The 22,806-nt window shown below is 43.9% G+C and overlaps 1 protein-coding gene and 1 long non-coding RNA gene across 2 annotated transcripts in view; one reads left to right on the top strand and one right to left on the bottom strand.

Annotated features, from left to right (window-relative positions):
* The first annotated feature begins 9,485 nt into the window (after nt 1-9,485).
* LOC123163069 (uncharacterized) lies at nt 9,486-10,399 on the top strand. Its single transcript, XM_044580828.1, has 2 exons — nt 9,486-10,039; nt 10,286-10,399. The coding sequence occupies exons 1-2, from the start codon at nt 9,746-9,748 to the stop codon at nt 10,337-10,339; spliced, it is 348 nt and encodes a 115-aa protein (XP_044436763.1). The 5' UTR covers nt 9,486-9,745; the 3' UTR covers nt 10,340-10,399.
* A 5,653-nt stretch (nt 10,400-16,052) lies between these two features.
* The window catches only part of LOC123157821 (uncharacterized), a 12,196-nt gene continuing 5,442 nt past the window's right edge, over nt 16,053-22,806 (bottom strand). Inside the window, exons 3-5 of the long non-coding RNA XR_006479085.1 lie at nt 18,763-18,871; nt 16,897-16,991; nt 16,053-16,764 (exon numbers count right to left, since the gene is read on the bottom strand). This is a non-coding gene — a long non-coding RNA (uncharacterized lncRNA). The remainder of the gene's footprint in view (nt 16,765-16,896; nt 16,992-18,762; nt 18,872-22,806) is intronic.

Genomic DNA, 22,806 nt, shown 5'->3' with positions numbered 1-22,806 from the left:
GCAGCCACGTAAAACATGCAAACAACAATTAGAGGACGTCTAACTTGTTTTTGCAGGGTATGCTATGTGATGTGATATGGCCAAGAAGAATGTGATGAATGTTATGTGATGTATGAGATTGATCATGTTCTTGTAATAGGATTCACGACTTGCATGTCGATGAGAATGACAACCGGCAGGAGTCATAGGAGTTGTCTTTATTTATTGTATGACCTACGTGTCATTGAAGAACGCCATGTAAACTGCTTTACTTTATTGCTAAACGCATTAGTCATAGAAGTAGAAGTAGTCGTTGGCGTGACAACTTCATGAAGACACGATGATGGAGATCATGATGATGGAGATCATGGTGTCATGCCGGTGACAAGATGATCATGGAGCCCCGAAGATGAAGATCAAAGGAGCTATATGATATTGGCCATATCATGTCACTACTCTATTTGATTGCATGTGATGTTTATCATGTTTATGCATCTTGTTTACTTAGAACGACGGTAGTAAATAAGATGATCCCTTACAACAATTTCAAGAAGTGTTCTCCCCTAACTGTGCACCGTTGCTAAAGTTCGTCGTTTCGAAGCACCATGTGATGATCGGGTGTGATAGATCCTTACGTTCACATACAACGGGTGTAAGACAGTTTTACACATGCAAAACACTTAGGGTTAACTTGACGAGCCTAGCATGTACAGACATGGCCTCGGAACACAGAGACCGAAAGGTCGAGCATGAGTCGTATAGTAGATACGATCAACATGAAGATGTTCACCGATGATGACTAGTCCGTCTCACGTGATGATCGGACACGGCCTAGTTGACTCGGATCATGTAATCACTTAGATGACTAGAGGGATGTCTATCTGAGTGGGAGTTCATAAGATGAACTTGATTATCCTGAACATAGTCAAAAGATCTTTGCAAATTATGTCGTACGCTCGCGCTTTAGTTCCACTGTTTAGATATGTTCCTAGAGAAAATATAGTTGAAAGTTGACAGTAGCGATTATGCTATTAGTAGAAAGCTGATGTCCTTAATGCACCGCTCAGTGTGCTGAACCCCAAACGTTGTTTGTGGATGTTGCGAACATCAGACATACACGTTTTGATAACTACGTGATAGTTCAGTTAAATGGTTTAGAGTTGAGGCACCAAAGACGTTTTTCGAAACGTCGCGGAACATATGAGATGTTTCGAGGGCTGAAATTGGGATTTCAGGCTCGTGCCCACGTCAAGAGGTGTAAGACCTCTGACGATTTTCTTAGCCTGCGAACTAAAGGAGAAAAGCTCAATCGTTGAGCTTGTGCTCAGATTGTCTGAGTACAACAATCACTTTAATCGAGTGGGAGTTGATCTTCCAGATGAGATAGTGATGTTTCTCCAAAGTCATTGCCACCAAGCTGCTAGAGCTTCGTGATGAACTATAACATATCAAGGATAGATATGATGATCCTTGAGGTATTCGCGATGTTCAACACCGCGAAAGTAGAAATCAAGAAGGAGCATCAATTGTTGATGGTTGGTGAAACCACTAGTTTCAAGAAGGGCAAGGGCAAGAAGGGACACTTCATGAAACGGCAAATCAGCTGCTGCTCCAGTGAAGAAACCCAAGGTTGAACCCAAAACCCGAGACTAAGTGCTTCTGTGATAAGGGGAATAGTCACTGGAGCAGAATTACCCTAGATACTTGGTAGATGAGAAGGCTGGCAAGGTCGATAGAAGTATATTGGATATACATTAAGTTAATGTGTACTTTACTAGTACTCCTAGTAGCACCAGGGTATTAAGATACCGGTTCGGTTGCTAAGTGTTAGTAACTCGAAATAAAAGAGCTACGGAATAAACGGAGACTAGCTAAAGGTGAGCTGACGATATGTGTTGGAAGTGTTTCCAAGTTTGATGTGATCAAACATCGCACGCTCCCTCTACCATCAAGATTAGTATTAAACCTGAATAATTGTCTTTTGGTGTTTGCGTTGAGCATAGACATGATTGGATTATGTCTATCACAATACGGTTATTCATTTAAGGAGAATAATGGTTACTCTATTTATTTGAATAACACCTTCAATGGTCTTGCACCTAAAGGAATGGTTTATTGAATCTCGATCGTAGTGATACACATTTTCATGCTAAAAGATATAAGATAGTAATGATAGTACCACTTACTTGTGGCACTGCCATGTAAGTCATATTGGTATAAAACGCATGAAGAAGCTCCATGTTGATGGATCTTTGGACTCACTCGTTTTTGAAAAGTTTGAGACATGCGAACCATGTCTATTGGTGTATACGCATGAAGAAACTCCATGCACATGGATTGTTTGGACTCACTTGATTTTGGATCACTTGAGATAAGGAAATTATACCACATGGGCAAGATGACTGAAAGCCTCGTTTTCAGTAAAATGGAACAAGATAGCAACTTGTTGGAAGCAACACATTTTGATATGTGCAGTCCAATGAGTGCTGAGGCATGCAGTGAATATCGTTGTGTTCTTACTTCACAAATGATTTAAGTAGATACTGAGAATATTTACTTGATGAAACAGAAGTCTGAATTATTGAATGGTTCAAGTAATTTCAGAGTGAAGTTGAAGATCATCGTGACAAGAGGATAAAATGTCTATGATATGATCATAGAGATGATTATCTGAGTTACGAGTTTTGGCACGCAATTAAGACATTGTGGAAATTGTTTCACAATTAATACCGCCTGGAACACCATAGTGTAATGGTGTGTCCGAACATCATAGTTGCACCCTATTGGATATAGTGCATACCGTGATGTCTCTTATCGAATTACCACTATCGTTCATGGGTTAGGCATTAGAGACAACTGCACTCACTTTAATAGGGCACCACGTAATTCCGTTGAGACGACACCGTTTGAACTGTGGTTTGGAGAAACCTAAGTTGTCGTTTCTTAAAGGTTTGGGGCTGCGACGCTTATGTGAAAAAGTTTCAGGTTGATAAGCTCGAACCCAAAGCGGATAAAATGCATCTTCATAGGACACCCAAAACAGTTGGGTATACCTCCTAATTCAGATCCGAAAGCAATAAGGATTGTTTCTTGAATCGGGTCCTTTCTCGAGGAAAGGTTTGTCTCGAGAATTGAGTGGGAGGATAGTGGAGACTTGATGAGGTTATTGAACCATCACTTCAACCAGTGTGTAGCAGGGCACAGGAAGTTGTTCCCATGGCACCTACACCAATTGAAGTGGAAGCTTATGATATTGATCATGAAGCTTCGGATCAAGTAACTACCGAACCTCGTAGGACGACAAGAACGCGTACTGCTTTGGAGAGGTACGGTGATCCTGTCTTGAAGGTCATGTTGCTAGACAACAATGAACCTATGAGCTATGGAGAAGCAATGGTGGGCCCAAATTCCGACAAATGGTTAGAAGCCATGAAATCCGAGATAGGATCCATGTATCAGAACAAAGCATGGACTTTGGTGGACTTGCCCAATGATCGGCAAGCCATTGAGATAAATGGATCTTTAAGAAGAAGACGGACGTGGGCGGTAATGTCACCGTCTATGAAGCTCGACTTGTGGCGAAGAGTTTTTTCACAAGTTCAAGGAGTTGACTACAATGAGATTTTCTCATCCGTAGCGATGCTTAAGTCCGTTGGAATCATGTTAGCATTAGTTGCATTTATGAAATCTGGCAGATGGATGTCAAAAAGAATTTCCTTACCAGTTTTCGTAAGGAAAGGTTGTATGTGATACAATCAGAAAGTTTTTGTCGATCCTAAAGATGCTAAAAGGTATGCTGGCTCCAGCGATCCTTCCATGGACTGGAGTAAGCATCTCGGAGTTGGAATATGCACTTTGATAAGATGATCAAAGATTTTAGGTTTATACAAAGTTTATGAGAAACTTGTGTTTCCAAAAAGGTGAGTGGGAGCACTATAGTATTTCTGATGAGTATATGTTGTTGACATATTGTTGATCAGAAATGATGTAGAATTTTCTATAAAGCATATAGGGTTATTTGAAAAGTGTTTTTCAAGTGAAAACCTGGATTAAGCTACTTAAACATTGAGCATAAAGATCTATGAGGATAGATCAAAAACGCTTAATGGTACTTTCAAATGAGCATATACCTTGACATGATCTTGAAGGTGTTCAAGATGGATCAGTCAAAGAAGGAGTTCTTGCCTGAGATGTAAGGTATGAAGTTAAGACTTAAAGCTCGACCACGGCAGAAAAGAGAGAGAAAAGACGAAGGTCGTCCCCTATGCTTTAGACGTAGGCTCTGCAGTATGCCATGCTAAGTACCGCACCTGATGTGTGCCTTGCCGCTTGTCTGGCAAGAGCGTACAAAGGTGATCAAGGAGTGGATCACTAGATAGCGGTCAAAGTTATCCTTAGAGGAATAAGGATATGTTTCTCGATTATGGAGGTGATAAAGAGTTTGACATAAAGGGTTACGTCGATGCAAGCTTTAACACTTATCCGAGTGACTCTGAGTAGCAAACCGGATACGTATAGTGGAACAACCATTTGGAATAGCTCCAAGTGGAGCGTGGAAGCAGCATTTACAATATGACATAGAGAATTGCGAAGTACATACGAATCTGAATGTTTCAGACCCGTTGACTAAAACCTCTCTCAAGCAAAACATGATCAAACCCCAGAACTCATTGAGTCTAAATCACATGAAGATGTGAACTAGTTTAATGACACTAGTAAACTCTTTGGATGTTGGTCACATGGCGATGTGACCTGTGAGTGTTAATCACATGGCGATGTGAACTAGATTATTGACTCTAGTGCAAGTGGGAGACTGTTGGAAATATGCCCTAGAGGCAATAATAAATTAGTTATTATTATATTTCCTTGTTCATGATAATCATTTATTATCCATGCTATAATTGTATTGATAGGAAACTCAGATACATGTGTGGGTACATAGACAACACCATGTCCCTAGTAAGCCTCTAGTTGACTAGCTCGTTGATCAATAGATGGTTACGGTTTCCTAACCATGGACATTGGATGTCATTGATAACAGGATCACATCATTAGAAGAATGATGTGATGGACAAGACCCAATCCTAAGCCTACCACAAAGATCGTAGTTCGTATGCTAAAGCTTTTCTAATGTCAAGTATCATTTCCTTAGACCATGAGATTGTGCAACTCCCGGATACCGTAGGAATGCTTTGGGTGTACCAAACGTCACAACGTAACTGGGTGACTATAAAGGTGCACTACAGGTATCTCCGAAAGTGTCTGTTGGGTTGGCATGAATCGAGACTGGGATTTGTCACTCCGTGTAAACGGAGAGGTATCTCTGGGCCCACTCGGTAGGACATCATCATAATGTGCACAATGTGACCAAGGGGTTGATCACGGGATGATGTGTTACGGAACGAGTAAAGAGACTTGCCGGTAACGAGATTGAACAAGGTATCGGAATACCGACGATCGAATCTCGGGCAAGTACAATACCGCTAGACAAAGGGAATTGTATACGGGACCGATTGAGTCCTTGACATCGTGTTTCATCCGATGAGATCATCGTGGAGTATGTGGGAGCCCACATGGGTATCCAGATCCCGTTGTTGGTTATTGACCGGAGAACGTCTCGGTCATGTCTGCATGGTTCCCGAACCCGTAGGGTCTACACACTTAAGGTTCGATGACGCTAGGGTTATAAAGGAAGTTTGTATGTGGTTACCGAATGTTGTTCGGAGTCCCGGATGAGATCCCGGATGTCACGAGGAGTTCCGGAATGGTCCGGAGGTAAAGATTTATAAATGGGAAGTCCTATTTTGGTCGCCGGAAAAGTTTCGCACTTTATCGGTATTGTACCGGGAGTGCTGAAAGGGGTCCGGGGGTCCACCGGGGGGGTCCACCTGCCCCGGGGGGGCACATGGGCTATAGGGGGTGCTCCTTGGCCTATATGGGACAAGGGCACCAGCCCCAAGAGGCCCATGCGCCAAGATATAAGATAAGGGGGAGAGTCCTAAAGGGGGAAGGCACCTCCGAGGTGCCTTGGGGAGGATGGACTCCTCCCCCCCTCTTGGCCGCACCTCTTCCTTGGAGGAAGGGCCAAGGCTGCGCCTCCCCCCTCTCCCTTGCCCCTATATATAGTGGAGGGGAGGGAGGACAGCCGCACCTGAAGGCCTGGCGCCTCCCTCCCTCCTGTGACACCCCCTCCTCTCCCGCAGGTGCTCGGCGAAGCCCTGCAGGATTGCCATGCTCCTCCACCACCACCACGCCATTGTGCTGCTGCTGGATGGAGTCTTCCTCAACCTCTCCCTCTCTCCTTGCTGGATCAAGGCGTGGGAGACGTCACCGGGCTGTACGTGTGTTGAACGCGGAGGTGCCGTCCATTCGGCACTAGGATCTCCGGTGATTTGAATCACGACGAGTACGACTCCTTCAACCCCGTTCTCTTGAACGCTTCCGTTTAGCGATCTACAAGGGTATGTAGATGCACTCTCCTTCCCCTCGTTGCTGGTTTCTCCATAGATAGATCTTGGTGACACATAGGAAAATTTTGAATTTCTGCTACGTTCCCCAACATGTTGACCTAGGCTGGATTTACCGCGATCACTCCTACCATGAACACCTTCCTTTCTGAGTGCAGGTCATTCGCCAGAAGCGGAGTAGACCTGAGGACAAGAAAAATCTCAATTGTTGCATATGTCTGGCTTGGTCCATTTGCAAGGAGAGAAATAACCGAGTGTTTGTAACAAATGTAGATCAATTGACACATTCCTGTGATGTCAACCAATGGTTCAGAATGGGAGCCAAGTGCTTGGAGTCCTTGTTCCTCTAGGTCGCTAGGTTTTGTTTTGAGTAGTCGTTGAAGTCGCTGTAGGGGTCGCTTCTTGTGATTGTGTTGGTTGAGTCACGCTTCCTGTACTGTTAAAAGATTACGGTTTTTCTGCTCCTTTTCTTTTATAATAATGATCACACACAGATCTTATGCGTTGTTAAAGACACAGTGTTGTTCGCCCCGACAATGTTCAAAATTTTGTAAAAACTAGACCCACCCGAGGCGAGTTGGTAACCGTAAACCTTTGATCTACGAATTCAAGTGAATAATGGTGTAGATAAACGTTTGATGTAATAGACTGTAATTTGATAAGAACATCACCCCCCCAAACGTGGGCGACATGGGCTCCGCTAAGATGTAAGTTGTTTGCCTGCCTTGCGGTTAGAAAGGGGATTTGGACTGCTGATGGACTCGCCAAACGTGGTATCTCCCATATTGACAATTATGTTCTTGGCTCGAGTGACTCAGATGATGCAGATCATCTTCTAGTTGGTTGTTCATATCTATAATATCATTTGGAAGAGGGTGTTGACCTAGGCTGGATTTACCGCGACCACTCCTACCATGAACACCTTCCTTTGTGAGTGTAGGCCATTCGCCAGAAGCGGAGTAGACCTGAGGACAAGAAAAAGCTCAACTGTTGCATATGTCTGGCTTGGTCCATTTGCAAGGAGAGAAATAACCATGTGTTTGTAACAAATATAGCACATTTTTGTGATGTCAACCTACGGTTCAGAACGGGAGCCAATTGCTTGGAGTCCTTGTTCCTCTAGGTTGCTAGGTTTTGTTTTTAGTAGTCGTTGATGTCGATGTAGAGGTCGCTTCTTGTGATTGTGTTGGTTGAGTCACCCTTCCTGTACTGTTAAAAGATTACGGTTTTTCTGCTCCTTTTCTTCTGTAATAATGATCACATGAAGTTCTTATGCATTGTTAAAGACACAATGTTGTTCGCCCCTACAATGTCCCAAATTTTGTAAAAACTCGACCCGACCGAGGCAAGTTGGTAACCGTAAACCTTTGATCTACGAATTCAAGTGAATAACGGTATAGATAAACGTTTGGTGTAATAGACTGTAATTTGATAAGAACATCACCCCCCAAACGTGGGTGACATAGGCTCCGCTAAGATGTAAGTTGTTTGTGTGCCTTGCGGTTAGAAAGGGATTTGTACTGCTGATGGACTCGCCAAACGTGGTATCTCCCATATTGATAATTGTGTTCTTGGCTTGAGTGACTCAGAAGATGCAGATCATCTTCTAGTTGGTTGTTCCATCTATAATATCATTTGGAACAGGGTGTTGATCCAGGATGGATTTACCGCGATCACTCCTACCATCAACTCCTTCCTTTGTGAGCGGAGGTCATTCGCCAGAAGCGGAGTAGACCTGAGGACAGGAAGAAGCTCAACTGTTGCATATGTTTTGCTTATTCTATTTGCAAGGAGAGAAATAACCGAGTGTTTCTAACAAATGTAGATCAATTGACCCATTCTTGTGATGTCAAACAACGGTTCAGAGCGGGAGCCAAGTGCTTGGAGTCCTTGTTCATCTAGGTCGCTGGGTTTTGCTTTTAGTAGTCGTTGAAGTCGCTGTAGGAGTCGCTTCTTGTGATTGTGTTGGTTGAGTCACGCTTCCTATACTATTAAAATATTACGGTTTTTCTGCTCCTTTTCTTCTATAATAATGAACACATGCAGTTCTTATGCATTGTTAAAGACACAAAGTTGTTCGCCCCTACAATGTTCCAAATTTTGTAAAAACTAGAGCCACCCGAGGCGAGTTGGTAACCGTAAACCTTTGATCTATGAATTTAAGTGAATAACAGTGTAGATAAACGTTTGGTGTAATAGACCCCCTGCAGACCATAATACCCAAATCTTATTTGGCACCTTAAGCGCCAAATACAGTGTATATCTTACGGAACGCAGAATGCACTTAGGACTATAGCGGTAGTGCTGTTCTTCTACGTTTTTTTGGCCGGTTCTTTTGTATTTTGTTTCTGCATGTTTTGTTTTTATTTTCATAAACTTTTTTATTTTTCCAATTCGTAATTTTATTTTCAAATTCGTGGATTTATTCAAATTGTCTAACTTTCTCTAATTCACATAAGTTTTTCAAATTCATTAAAAAAAATTAAAAAATTGTGTACTTTTACAAAATCATGAAAAACATCTTCTGAACTTTATAATAATTGGAAAAAAATTCAAATTTTTGAACTTTTTAAAATTATGAACTCTTTGTAAATTTATGAACTTTTTAAAATTCATGATTTTTTCCAATTCTTTGATAAGTCAGCGATCAATGGTCAAACGATTAACTGTCGACAGGTCAAACGGTCAATGGTTAAAAAAATTCAAACTCTCATCCTATGCAAGCCGGTTTGAGCGAGGGGCCGATCGATAAAGAGTTGCTTTTAATGGGCTGGTCCAACCGCGCATTACGCATTACCGCAGCTTCCCTTTACTAGCGCAAATTAAGGACAGTAAAACTGAGCCCCTTTCGAGCCCTCTCACGCTATATGCCTTTTCCTTCGTTGGATCACGTCATCTGGTCTTCCTTGGCCATCTGATTGGTAACTGTCCGAGGGAAGCTATTCCCGTAGAAAAATCCGAGCATTCTGGTTAATCGGCCCGACGGCCGGATGAAGCCCATGTATAGTACGATCCAGTATTTCCACTGTACGAGAGCCCATCGCCCCCACCCTTCCCAATGTGAGCGAGTGTAACCTAGGTCCGCCGCCGTCGAGAGAGAGAGGGCACCTTGCCGGCGGCACAACCATCTCCTCCTCGATCCATCCCACTATCCTTGCCTCCATGCCACTAGCTCCTCACCTCCCTGTTTTGATGCTCTGTGTAGGTCGAAGGGGAGAGGAAGACGAGAGGCGGATGCGTTTCCATATGTCAAAGGCGGTCCAGGAGCAAAGTCAGCTGTCGTGGACGAAGGAGTCGTCATGGCTAAGGCAACCCATGACGAGCCGTCGAGGTGTGGTGCCGGGATGTACAGGGACGTCGTCGTGGGGACCGTTCAAAAGATGAGCGTCGAGTCCGGCGTTCCGGTGCATCTAGCCATGACCGACTGGAGATCCTCGGTGGCCGCGCGTGTGTGGTCTTCGTCACTGCTGACTTCCCGGCGCACCTCTGGTCTTTTGAGCAACGTCGCCTCGGGTATCTCAGGCGTAGTGGAGCGGACGTACGTGCCAGCGGCTGGCTCCCGATGGAAAGGTTGCAAGGTTAAGTCATTCTGGGTACGTACATAGGGATATTGGGTATGCATATGTGTGTCCGTGACTTCTGTTTCGTCTCAGAGAAATAATTTATCCAAATTTCAGACATTACTTCTTGGCTACTTATTGCCGTTTGAGCAACAACATTGCATTTCTCTTCCTAAAATTGCTCTTAGCTTTTGATGCAATCGTTCTCATGCCATTGCATGGATATGAATTGTATCATTATGGCCTTTGCTTAATTGGTATGTTTTTGTTTTGTTTCAGGTACCCAATTTCTATAGCCATAATTATGGGCTAATTTCTGCTGCATGTTGTTGATTGGAATAAAAGATGTACGAGGATTCATTAACGGCATGGATTAGGGTAATTGTTTATTTACTGATTTGTTCCTTTCTTTATATTGTTTTATTCTTATTCTACAGAAATCATGCTCAAGGAGAGTACAAGTACAGTAGATATTATATTTACGTAAATAGTTGTCTGTGATCATAAGCATTTGATTTACATGCAGAAAAGTTTTTCGTTGATTATTGATTTTATTTCATGCAAAAATATTTTTGTCAATTATTGATTTCGTTTCAGCTACCGAATTTATATAGCCTTACACTACTAACGGAAAAACATTGGTTCAATTCCTGCCCAGTATATTCATCTTCTACATTCGCCAAATCTATCCCAACATTTGTTCCTGGCCATTCGATTTCATGTTCTATTGATAAGATTGGTCCACCTGGTGTATGTTAACAAGGAATGATTGGTCTTGAAGAGATTGTACTTTTATTAATCATGGCATACATTAATTGTTGCTACTATATAACAAGTAAGCCAAAGATAAAAGTTGACACTAGCAAGCATCTCATTTGCATGTGTCTTCTTTTCTGAAAATGAGATGTTGACATATCGAGAAACTTCTACCCACTTGGTAATTTAAATTGCCCCTTTAAGTTTGAGTGCATCTTTGTCTTGATTTATAGCAATATTATTTCTTCAGAAATGCCCCACTTGTGCTGTCCACTTGGCTTCTCTTTGATGTCTATTATTTCCTTCCGAACTATCAAGCAAATTTAACTTTCATGTATTCATGTCACTATATGAAAATTTCTACCATTTTATTGTCAAAATAATCAGATGTGGCAACATGCGTCATCATGATATACTGCACCAGTTGTAGGTGCCCATAAAGTATTTGAGTGCACACATTTTTTCCCTTGCCTCTCTTGCTTCCTCCAAGGTTTAGAACCCTTGCAATTTTTATACAAAATCAAACATCACCAAACTTCTTACCATCTAACATGTTCATACAAAAAAATAATTATCAGCTTATATTTTCCATCAATAGCAAACATGCTCACACAAAAATTAATAGACACAAAAAACAGGACACTGGATGAATTTCAGTGTCAAAACACAAAAACATGATTCATGGGTGTGATAATTATATCGCATCATTGAAATTCTATCCTTGAATATAATGTGATAATATATCACATGATTCAAATACTGCTTTGCATATAATTGCATCATCCATAGTATTATACCGTCAAAATGGACGGACGCAGCAACGCGCGCCTTCGATGATCTAGTTCCTCTAAAAACTAGCGCAAATGGCGTTGTTTAGGAGGTCTCCGAAAACATAGCATACCCAGCTCATATGTGAGGCGGGGTCCGGACGCGTCCGGACGTGATGGCCAAGTCAGATTTGCCAGCGTTGGTCCACCCTGAGTCCACAAAATTATTTGTGCCTGGTACCACATACGGTATGCATGATAGAACTTCGCAAATTGTAAGTACACGAACATATACGTACGTCTTGTCAGGTGCCGTGCTGCGCTCGAGCAATGCTACACTTGCGAATCAACCTGTGGTTGAGTTGGTTAGGTGGACAGTGGTATCCCAACCCACCAGGGTTCAAATCCTGGTGCTCGCATTATCCTGAATTTATTTCAGAATTTCTGGCGATGCGCTTTCAATGGGAGGAGACGTTTCCGTCGATGTCGAGGCGCCTACGGTGACTTCGTAAATCTCAAGATGATATGCCGGCTCAGTCTCTCGGAGGTGCTCATAGGGATAGGGTGTGCGTTCATAGGGATGAGTGTATGCGCGTGTATATGAGCGCTTGTGTCTGTACTGATGCTCAAAAAAAAAGAGCAATGCTACACTTACCTACGCCATTGTGCGGGACTTACGTAGGGTTTTAAGAAGGAAGGTTTCCTAATGATTACGTAAACGGACGACCGTAAGTCTAGCATTTTTGTGCGCGTTCTGTTGTGATCCTAGATAATCTTATTCGCAAAAAAATGATCCTAGCTAATCAAGTAATACTCCCTAGCCGAAGACACAACCACCACGCCCTCTTTTGAGGTTAAGTTTGACCAGAAGAAACACAATCCCGCTTACGAGAGTCGATCGAGATCCATGCATGGCGGGCGCCGAAGGGCTCCCAGCGGACCTCCTCGCGGCGATCTACCGCCGGTGCGCCTCGGCGTACGACCGCGCCCGCTTCGCCGCCGTCTGCACGTCGTGGCGTGCCGTCGCGTTGTGGCACCCGAAGCTACCGGCTATCCCGCTGTTGCTTCCGTCGACCGCCAATGGCCGGCGCGACCGGATGACGCGGGCGTACAGCCCAGAGGACGGCAGGGTCCTGCGTGCCCCGCTGCCCGGGTTCCCCAAGTGCAGGCAGATCGTGGGTTCCCACGACGGCGGCTGGGTCGCCGCCGCCACTGGCTCCCGGATCGTGGTCGTGAACCTCTTCGCCCGCGGCCGCGTGCTGCTCTCTCGGGACTTTACATGTACATGCCCCTTTGCTAGACAAGCCCCTCACAAGATCTACATTCAAAAAATCATCTTCTCGGAGGATCCTGTCTCAAAAGGCTGCATTCTTGCCGCGATAACCACTACAGGGTGCAACATAGGTCTTTATAGGCGTGGCAGCCTGGAGGACGGTGGTGCGGATGGTGGGTGGATCACACGAGGGTGCGGGTGGGTGGACCACGGATTCCCTACACTCAAAGACATCGCCTTTTGCAACGGCGAGCTGTACGGTCTTTCGTGGACCAAAATGTTATACAGGTTCATCATCGGGCAGAACAAATCCGGCGCGCCGGTGATCACCTCAGTCGACCAGGTAACCATGGCACCCATCGGCTACGAGGATGCCAAGTATATCATCGAGCTATGCGGCAAGCTTGCAATAGCACTGGAGATCAGGCTGCAAGTGGACACGGGCTGTCCGCGGCGCCCGCATAAAAACCCACATAATCAACTTTTGCGGACGCCCGCGGATAGAGCAGCCAGATATGTGGGATATGTGGGCTGTCCCGCGGCGTCCGCATCAAGGCCACGTTTCCGCGATGATGCAATGATTATTAGGGGGCGCCGCCGCCGTCCAGTTCCGCCATGGTCGCAAGACCGCCTTCCAGTTCCGCCGCAGCGCTGCTGTTACACCGCATGGCCTTTTCCACCCCCCGCCTGGCGCGTCGTACACGGCGCCATGTCGTACGGGCCTTTACCCGTACATGAGGTGAAAAACATCGACACCATGGCAATGTCTGCAAATAGGTACTGGCTTGGCCTTGAACGGTTAAAGAAGTGGGATCGTTTCCAGTTGTTTAGCAAGAAAATTACCCTGGTCATCAGCCATATTCACTGCGAGCTAGCATGGTTCAGCACTTCAGCACTACCTGCTGGCTCCCTGTGTTGGGCAAAATGCATCTGCATATCTACATTACTGGGACTGCCGCATATCCTATTTACCCATCCTGACGTGGGGATAGCAAAGAGGATACGATCCATGTAGCTAGACTGCTAGTTGATTGTTGCCTTTCACTCTTATAAGGATCAAGTAGTAATTAAATATGAATCTTCACATATACTAGTATCCTCTACAAGTGTACATCTGTTCGTCAGATTCCGATGTTTAAAATATGAATCCCTATGCCTTCTAATTCTTAACTGAATTTAATGCAAACTGGGCCATAACAACCTGCTTTTAGTAGCTCATGATCCTAGATACAAGGCACATACAGAACGTTATAGTAGGAGTTGTATGTGAAGCCGTTACACACGTAGATACGTGGGAATATGACCTGAAATTATGTGGGACGAGCAGCAACCGCGGACAAAACTGCATGTTATGTGGCAACCCGCATAAGCCCACTTAATTACGCGGGCTGATGCGGCGTGATGTGGGCGTCCCGCGGGGCGTCCCACTTGCAGCCTGAACTGGAGATCTCGAACCAATCCAAGGGTAAAAAAATTACGGTGTTTGAACTCGCCGTCAACCCTAACAAAACAACAGGATCGTCCTCGTACGTATGGGTGAAGGTGGTGAACCTGGGAGATCATGCCCTGTTCCTGGGGGCAGGATGCTGCAAGGCGGTGCGCGTGTCGACCGCGGACAAGCGCGGCATAGTGGAAGCAAACTGTATCTACTACTCCTCTAACAACGACTATCCAAGCAACTTGGTGAGGGTGGACCTCGGCAGCTGTTTTGTGTATTGCTGTGAAAGCAACTCGCACCACTCACAAAGGATCCTGTCACGGGGATACTATTGCTACACGAAGGATACCCGTAGTGGTAACTATAGTTGTACGTGGGTTTTGCCTCCACAATTCTAGCTCCTCTACATGTACTACATCGGTATTGTCTTATGTAGGAGTAGATTTCATATTTCATATCTGTACGAGGAACTTCTATATTCTACCTACAAAAAGAAATTGCAATAATATCGTCGAAAGTATATATGCCAGTGATGTTTGTATGTTGCATGGCTGAAGCGAGCATAGGCTCCTTTGTTTTCGAGTTATCTATTACGATGGTATATTAATTGTAATTGTTTGCTATATCTAATAATCTACTAGTAAATGTGTGTGTGCATTACATTGATATTGAAGAGGAAATTAATTGCACATTGATAATTGATCGTGTCTAAACCCTAGTATACGTGTTAATTATGTGGTTAACATAGATGTTTATATTTGGTAGTATATGATATTAATTGCACGTTGTACATGTTGAGCACTCACCATTGAAATAATGTAGGTCGTTGTTGACATAGTTTGATGGCCGAGATTTTGGATCTGCTCTTTGGATCTTTTTATATTGGTACTAGCACGTATACCTATTTGCTGCAACGGGAAAGAAAATTAGCTTGTCCATCAAAACGTTCATCAGCTTCCGTGTGGACGGACCAAAAAATTAGAGAAACACACCATCATTTACTAGGTAAATAAATGGAGTAGATATATATATATTATTGTCTCAAAACAAAAAGATATAGATATATTGATTTTTTATCAAATCAAGAAAATTTGACATAATTAACCACCCGTACATATCATGTGATCATATCTTTCCTCTCATGCTGGACCATCAATCGTCAGATGCTTATCTAGTCGGATTATGGTCCGCATCATTTTGTAGTGAAAAAAATGAAAATATTAATGTACATTAACACATCATTTTAAGAAGAGAAGTTAAGAATAGCGTGGATCGCAGCACACACCCTTGCCTTAACTTTTGCTGCTTGTTCTGCCCTCTTTTTGCTCATCATCGGCGTTACAAAAGAAGCGATGGAATCCACCATTACCGCACAAACATGAGTGCTCATTGACACCGCGCAGGTACGGGAGGTGGCCATCGGCACCACCCCTACGTGTCAGATCATCATCGTTGTCAACGACACACGCTCAATGCAATACCATGGTCCGAGAGCTTCGGTACCACGCACCCCGGCCGTCACCTTTGGCTGCCACGTCCTTCCCCGTTCGGCTGCTCGTCGGACTAAACACGTCATGGCCCGCCAGCAACACTAGCGCTCACGCCACCATGCTGCTTGGTGCTTGCGAGACACGTCATCGATGAAGTACCTACCCCACCACAACCATATTTCTTCCATGTGACCGGTTTCAGACGGTGCCCAACTCCATCACCACCAGGAACACCATACATAACCTGATCAAGCAAGGAGGGTCATTTCGTCCCGTCAGCCTTTCCTCTGCCTATTCATCCAGACTAGCCACTACACCACCCTGATTTCCAGCTAGATTTTCTTTGACTTCCGATTGGTTTGAGGAGCCTTTAATCCTCACAAACGATGTATTACTTACTACAAATGAATAAGAGCTTTTTCAAAAAAAAAAGCCACTACATCACTCTGAAGAGGCTTGCCATCAACCTTAACAACCCCCGCAGAGTGGCGAGCGAGATTGCGGCTCCTATAATCCATCTGGATCTAGCGAGGCCCTCAGCGCCTACGCCGAAAGTGTGCCATCTCTTATGCTGATTCACAACTGCAGTGGCAAATCGCCAACTTAGCCTCCGCCTGAGAACATGGATTCCACCAGGTCTCAACCTCCACATCAGCACCGCGAAGACACCTCCCCATCAACGCCACAAAGCCTGCTGCCTGCTAATCTCCACCACCTCAGCATGGCAGTGGATGATGGTGCAGCAGCGGCATATGGGAACAGAGGAATGGAAGAACCTTGTTTAGTGAATATATACACCACTCACACAATACTAGGGGAAACAAAATTTATTCCATAACCTTACCAAAGAGAAGAAAAAAAAATGTCAACATGACTTCACATGGTGCATCAATTGGAGGTTCTCGTAGACACATAATTGTTCTTGCCGTGGATACAACCATTGCAACTTAGGATGCACTCTTGTATCCTTAATCCACTAGTACTCTTTTAAGTGTAGAGATATCCGATTAAAGTTTTACATCTGGAAACAAGTTCTGAAAATAACATTGAATATTTACTTTTAGTCGAAAACAACAGATATGATAAACTAATACTTGAAAATTAAATCTCTACCAAACGTTGCACATAAATGATTTTTAAATAAGAAAATTATAAATCCAACTTACCTCAAAATTAAGAATACGTTCCCAATTTCCTTGAACATATTTAAGAAGACATGAGTGGCCCAATTCAACCATTTATTGGATCATTTAGGCATTTCCTGGTGATCATAGATGCATGTAGTAGTTGGTCACTTGTGTGTTTATTATCCTCACGGAAATTATAAAATTACGAGCAAATCAAAAACATGATAAAAATAAAACAATACAAATGAATAACTTTCCTGAATTCACTTCAAGTACATTTAATGATTATATGACACATATGAATTTGATACAAATCAGACCAACAATCAGCCAAGTAGGTCCCATCCGCGAAAATATGGCAGTGCATTATATGTATGATATCATCACCGCAACGTGCATGCATGCCATCCGACTTAAAGTTAGGTTTCTATGCGGGCTGTAACTTATTATCAGTTATAAAATACCCTGAGACCCTTAAGGGGGACTTGCTCATAGCCCGATATGTTGATTCTATTTTGATGAGGAAACTCCAGCATCAGTGAGAAAATCAAACCACAAAGAATGTAAAGAAATATATTCAAATGTTACATGTATCTAGCAGTACCTAGATCCACTTAATAAAAATCTGGGTTTAGGAGAATCATAGATTTGCGTCACATTGTGAATAAGCTACCAGGCGTGTTTAGTGGCCATAAAGGTGCGCCACTAAATCTCACATCCCTCACTAGAACACGTGGAGGCACCAAATAAAATCACTAATCTTCCAAATGCAAACAACCATGGTCATTTTGTGTTCGCCTTGTTTACAAAACAGGAAGGTCTAGCTAGAATGGCGAAAAAATTGATGCTGGTAGGAATTGGTAGTTTAATGTTATAGTACTTGTGTTTTATGACAGCTTCAATAGTTTCTTTTTGGCAGATGTCTTCTGAATGATTAAGCATAAATGCAAATGTAGTACACTATATGTTACAATGTTACAAATAAAGCTATGTTGCTTTTCCCGCAAAAAAAGAAAAAGAAAAAAAACTATGTAGTTGCCGGTACGGCTGCAGGGCCAGTTGAGCTAGACATGAGTTTTTTTAATATTTAACATCTATTAAAAATTTGGTCACATATGACATGAAGGGCAAAAGTGACTTTTTACATGCAATTTAACGGCGTTAGATGGGAAAATGGACTGAAGTGTCATAAAGGGCACAAAATTTAGACTTGGTGTTGAGATAGGAAAAAAAAGTTTTCAGTGTCATATAAGAAACAAAATTTAGGGGTGCTATATAAGGAATTCTCTCGCCTTTATATTTGACGGTAAACCAAATGAGAATGGTTAGTGGCAAAAAAATGGCTGACATTTTTGTGGCTAACCAGGTGCTATGCTAAGTTGCTTTACCAAAATTTGGATTCGGTAGGCTACAAATCAAATCCAACTTGTTTTGCCACATTATTTGCATTACGCTATCTTGATGAGTTAACCTTGGCGTTAAATGAAACAAGCCGTAATTGGGGACAAAATTATATGGACAATGCCAAAATTTGGTAAAAACAAATTGTATCAAACCAAAGGGTGGTTAGCAAACTGTGGGAGTAGAAGGACAGAACCAAAACACGCCGCTTGCTTTAGTACGTTATATACAGCTAAGAGTGGTTAACAAACTGTGGCAGTAGAAGACCAGAACTAAAGAGTTAAACATGATGCTGTACTTACAAGAGTGAATAGTTATAGTTTAGAGTCGAATGTTTCCTCAAACTTATTTATATGATCATTCATTCGCTAAAACTGGAGTAGGTTTAACCAAAAACATAATAGGGAGGGTTAAAAAGGGACCTCTGCCATCAAACATTATGTTCATGTAGTTACCTAGTTATTGATGCATCTGAAAATTGATTTATTGGTCAAGAGAGAGAACCTGACTAAATTTCCTATTTCACATTGCGGTCTGGCAAACGGAGTCAGCAAGCTTGAGACAGCAACTGCACAACTTGCGAGAAAGTCACGATTATGATGACCCATAGATTCTGCAAAGAGTCAAATGGCATATTAGTGTAAAGCAAATGGTTTTCAAAGTTGCCTATTTATTTAGATATCACAACAAAATCACATAAGCATTATCTCAAACAAAACTGAAATATTGCAACCAGGGCACAGACAAAACCTTTTCATTTCAAATGACAAGTGCATTCAGCATAGGAAAGCAAAGCAGTTTTCCTTACAGAATCAATCATTGGTTTCTAGATAGGATGGTACAATGGTTTTTTTAACTAGCTTCAATGTTTCGTCAAATCAATTTATCCCAAGGAATAACTCTGTTCTACGCATACATTACAGGCAACTGATGGTAGAAAAAAATCTGGCCTAACTGAAAGTGATCTCCAAACTTTGGTGAACCAACTTGAAATGGGCCTCCATGGTGTCAGAATGAAGGTGGTAGCTCATAGGTTCCTGCAACTTTATTTTCAAGAGTGGGTTTTCTATCCTAGGGGGTAGCTTCCCCCGATGATCCAACGCCTATTCGTACATACGGATCTCCGTGAACCGCCACCACATGGTACCATTATACGTGCTGATTAGTATCATTGATTCACCATTAGCATTGTATGTGGATAGGGACCTTTCTCAAGATATATTGTGCTGCAAATAGTAAATGGTATATTGGCTACAGATGTTTACAGGCATGCCGTATCTTCCAGTACAAACCAAAACAAAACTACAAAAGGCTATGATATCTTAGCTACGGATGCTTATGTTATGAAAGCAACTTGTATTATTGGGAGGCCAAAGCCAGCATATATACACATACATGAGGATGCCAAAAGGCACATACTGAAGTCTGCTAGCTGTAACTCAGAAGGCACATACTGAAGAGCAATAACATACTGTCTGACAAGAGGGTTGTAGATGTAGTAACAGAAACGCCTAAATCCTCGAGTAACCATCGTAACCAAGTCACCTCTGCAGTTAGAAGAGCCATAGCTCGTAACTCCGTCTTTGCACTCGAACGGGAAACTGCAGTTTGTTTCCTCGTCTTCTAGGCAATGAGAGAACCACCAAGAAAAACACAGTAAGCAGAAAGTGAACGGCGATCAGTAGGATCACTAGCCCACGTAGCATAGGAATAGGCCTGGAGCTGTAACGAGCTGGAACGGGGAAAAAGAGACGATGAGAGATCGTGCCATGATGATATCACGTAGAAGGTGACTAGAGTGAACTGAAGTGGGAGCAGAAACAAACTGACTTAGAATATGGACAAGATAGGTGATATCCGGGCTGAGTGACAGCTAGACAAGACTCCCAACAAGATGACGATAACGCGTCAGATCAGACAAGGGCTCACCATCAGAAGCGTGAAGGTGAACATTGAGCTCCATAGGAGTCTCAACGATGCGCTCATTACTAAGAGCCACACAAGCAAGAGATCCTGGATATACTTTTCTTGGGAAATAAAAAAGCCATCAGAGGTGGAGGAAACCTCAATCCCAAGAAAGTAATGAAGAGGACCAAGATCAGACATTAGGAACTGCTCACTGGGACGGGCCTTAACAAAGGCAATGTACTCAAAATCGTCACCAGTGATGATCATGTCATCAACATATAGAAGAAGAGTCCTACCATGAGCAGAAACGTGGACAAACAATGTTGGATCATGAGCACTGGGGAAAAACCAGCTGCGGTCACCATAGAGGCGAAGCGCTCAAACCAAGGCACGGGGGGCTTGCTTAAGGCCATAGAGAGAGCGATGAAGACGACAAACCATGCCATCACGAACAGAATACCCAGGTGGTGGCTGCATATAAACCTTCTCACGCAACTCACCATTTAGAAAGGCATTCTTCACATCAAGCTGAGACACAGATCAATGGCGAACAGAGGCCACGGCGAGAAGTGTGTCGATAGTGGTCATATATAGGCCACAGGAGCAAAAGTTTCATCGTAATCACGACCATGCTCTTGTTGAAAGCCACGAGCCACAAGACGAGCTTTATAACGCTCAAGAGAACCATCAGAGCGAGTCTTTATCTTGTAGACCCACTTACAAGTGATGGAACAAACAACGGGAGGAAGAGAAACTAGATCCCACGTGTCGGTGCGCTCAAGGGCAGCAACCTCCTCAGCCATCTCAAACTGCCATTCAGGATGAACAACAGCACCTCAATAAGAAGTTGGCTCAAGAATGGTCGAAAGACCATAGCGAGAAGGAGAATATCTGTCAGGGGGTGGGCAAGGCCGAGAACGAAGACCATAAGTCGGTTGAGAGGAGGAAGACGACACATTAGAAGTAGAGGGGACATCAATAGACTCATCCACAATACGTGGACGACGAGTATAATGGAAAGGAAAGGAGGGAAGAGATGGAACCACTCGAGGTGGTGACGAAGAATGTATCGGTGATGAAGGTGGAGAAGGGGAAGGTGTCGGTGATGAAGGTGGAGAGTCATGCGATGTGGGAGGAGAAGAAACTGTAGAAGAGGACGGGGTCGGATCTGCAACAGCGGGACGAGTAGTAGGAATACTGGGCATAGAGGGAGGTGTATCCGGAAACATAAGAAAAGAGATGTCCTCTGTGGAGAAGGCCAAGGAGGATGGACGCGGGTAGAAAGGGCAGGACTCATGAAAGGTCACATCCCGGGAAATACGCATCCGACGAACGACAGGATCCCAACACCGATAGACCTTATGCTCATCACTGTATCCGAGAAAGACACACTCAACAGACTGAGCGGTCAATTTGGTGCGTTCACGAGGGGCAAGCAAAACATAGCAACGCAAACAAACAAAAGAAGCGCCGAATAGTCAGGAGAACGACCAGAAAGACGCTCGAGAGGAATACCACCCTGCAGAGCAGCAAATGGCCGAATGTTGATGAGATAGGTGGAAGTGGTAACAGCCTCAACCTAGAAGTGAGGCGGAAGAGAGGCGCGATCATTATGGCACGCGTCGTCTCAAGAAGGTGACGATGCTTGCGCTCAGCCACACCATTCTGAGTATGAGCACCAGGGCAAGAGAACTGAGTAAGGGTACCCTGCTCAGCAAGGAATCCTCGCAACGCATGGGAGATATACTCACCAGCTGAATCTGCACGAAAAATCCGAACAGGGGTGGACTGGGTATGAACCATGAAAGCAAAATAATTTGTATATCGACAAGACCTCACTACGAGAAGACATGAAATATATCCAAGTGTACCGAGAAAAATCGTCTATAAAGATAATATAGTAGCGATGACCCCCTTCCGAAGCGAAGGGAGCCGGACCCCAAACATCATAGTGAACGAGATTAAAAGAGCGCTAGGACACTGACTCACTGACAATCCAACGAAGCGTTACCGGAGACAGAGCCTAGAACACCACAATGAACCAAAGACAAGAGACAAGAACCACATAAATGGTCGAGACGATGATGCCACTGCTAAAAAGAGGGCCACCATGGTTCATACCTGCCGTCCTACTACTTTCTACTGCAAACTAAAAAGACAAAACAAACAATCCACGGCTTCTTAGATACAGATGCGCATCCAACATATGTATCTTGTTTGCTGGACATTATGTGAGCTTTTGATGTTTGACTATACTTAAGAGCAACTCCAACCGGGCGACCCATTTTGTCCGCCCATGTCCGTTTGGCTCAAAACGGTCACAAAAGTCGGGCCAACGCGCCGACCCAAACGGACGCGCATCCGCTTTTCGTCTGCTTGTCGACCCACTCTCGGCCCAAATTTGAGCCTCATTTGCTTCGGCGCGGACACGAAATGGACGCGTGCGACGCCCGCCTACTGCTCCCCCTGGCCCGCATGTCGGTGCCTTCATTCTCTTCCTCCCACCGAAAGCACGCCCCCGGCCGTCCCGCCCCGCCGCCGCCCAGTTCCGGTGCCCTTGCCAGCAGTCCCCACCCACATACATCCCCCGCAGCACGCCACCTTCCCACGTCGCCGCCACCACCGCCGCGCCACCAACTC

The sequence above is a fragment of the Triticum aestivum genome, chromosome 7B (genome assembly GCF_018294505.1).
Source record: "Triticum aestivum cultivar Chinese Spring chromosome 7B, IWGSC CS RefSeq v2.1, whole genome shotgun sequence".
NCBI lineage: Eukaryota > Viridiplantae > Streptophyta > Magnoliopsida > Poales > Poaceae > Triticum > Triticum aestivum.
The sequence above is the reverse complement of the archived record's forward strand: the minus strand, read 5'-3'. Positions and strand labels throughout refer to the sequence as shown.

Excerpts from the sequence above, each read along its gene's own strand:
- LOC123163069 (XM_044580828.1), top strand. The coding sequence starts at position 9,746 with ATGGCTAAGGCAACCCATGACGAGCCGTCGAGGTGTGGTGCCGGGATG. Across the intron at positions 10,040-10,285 it reads GCAAGGTTAAGTCATTCTGG|GTACCCAATTTCTATAGCCA; the intron begins GTACGTACATAG and ends GTTTTGTTTCAG.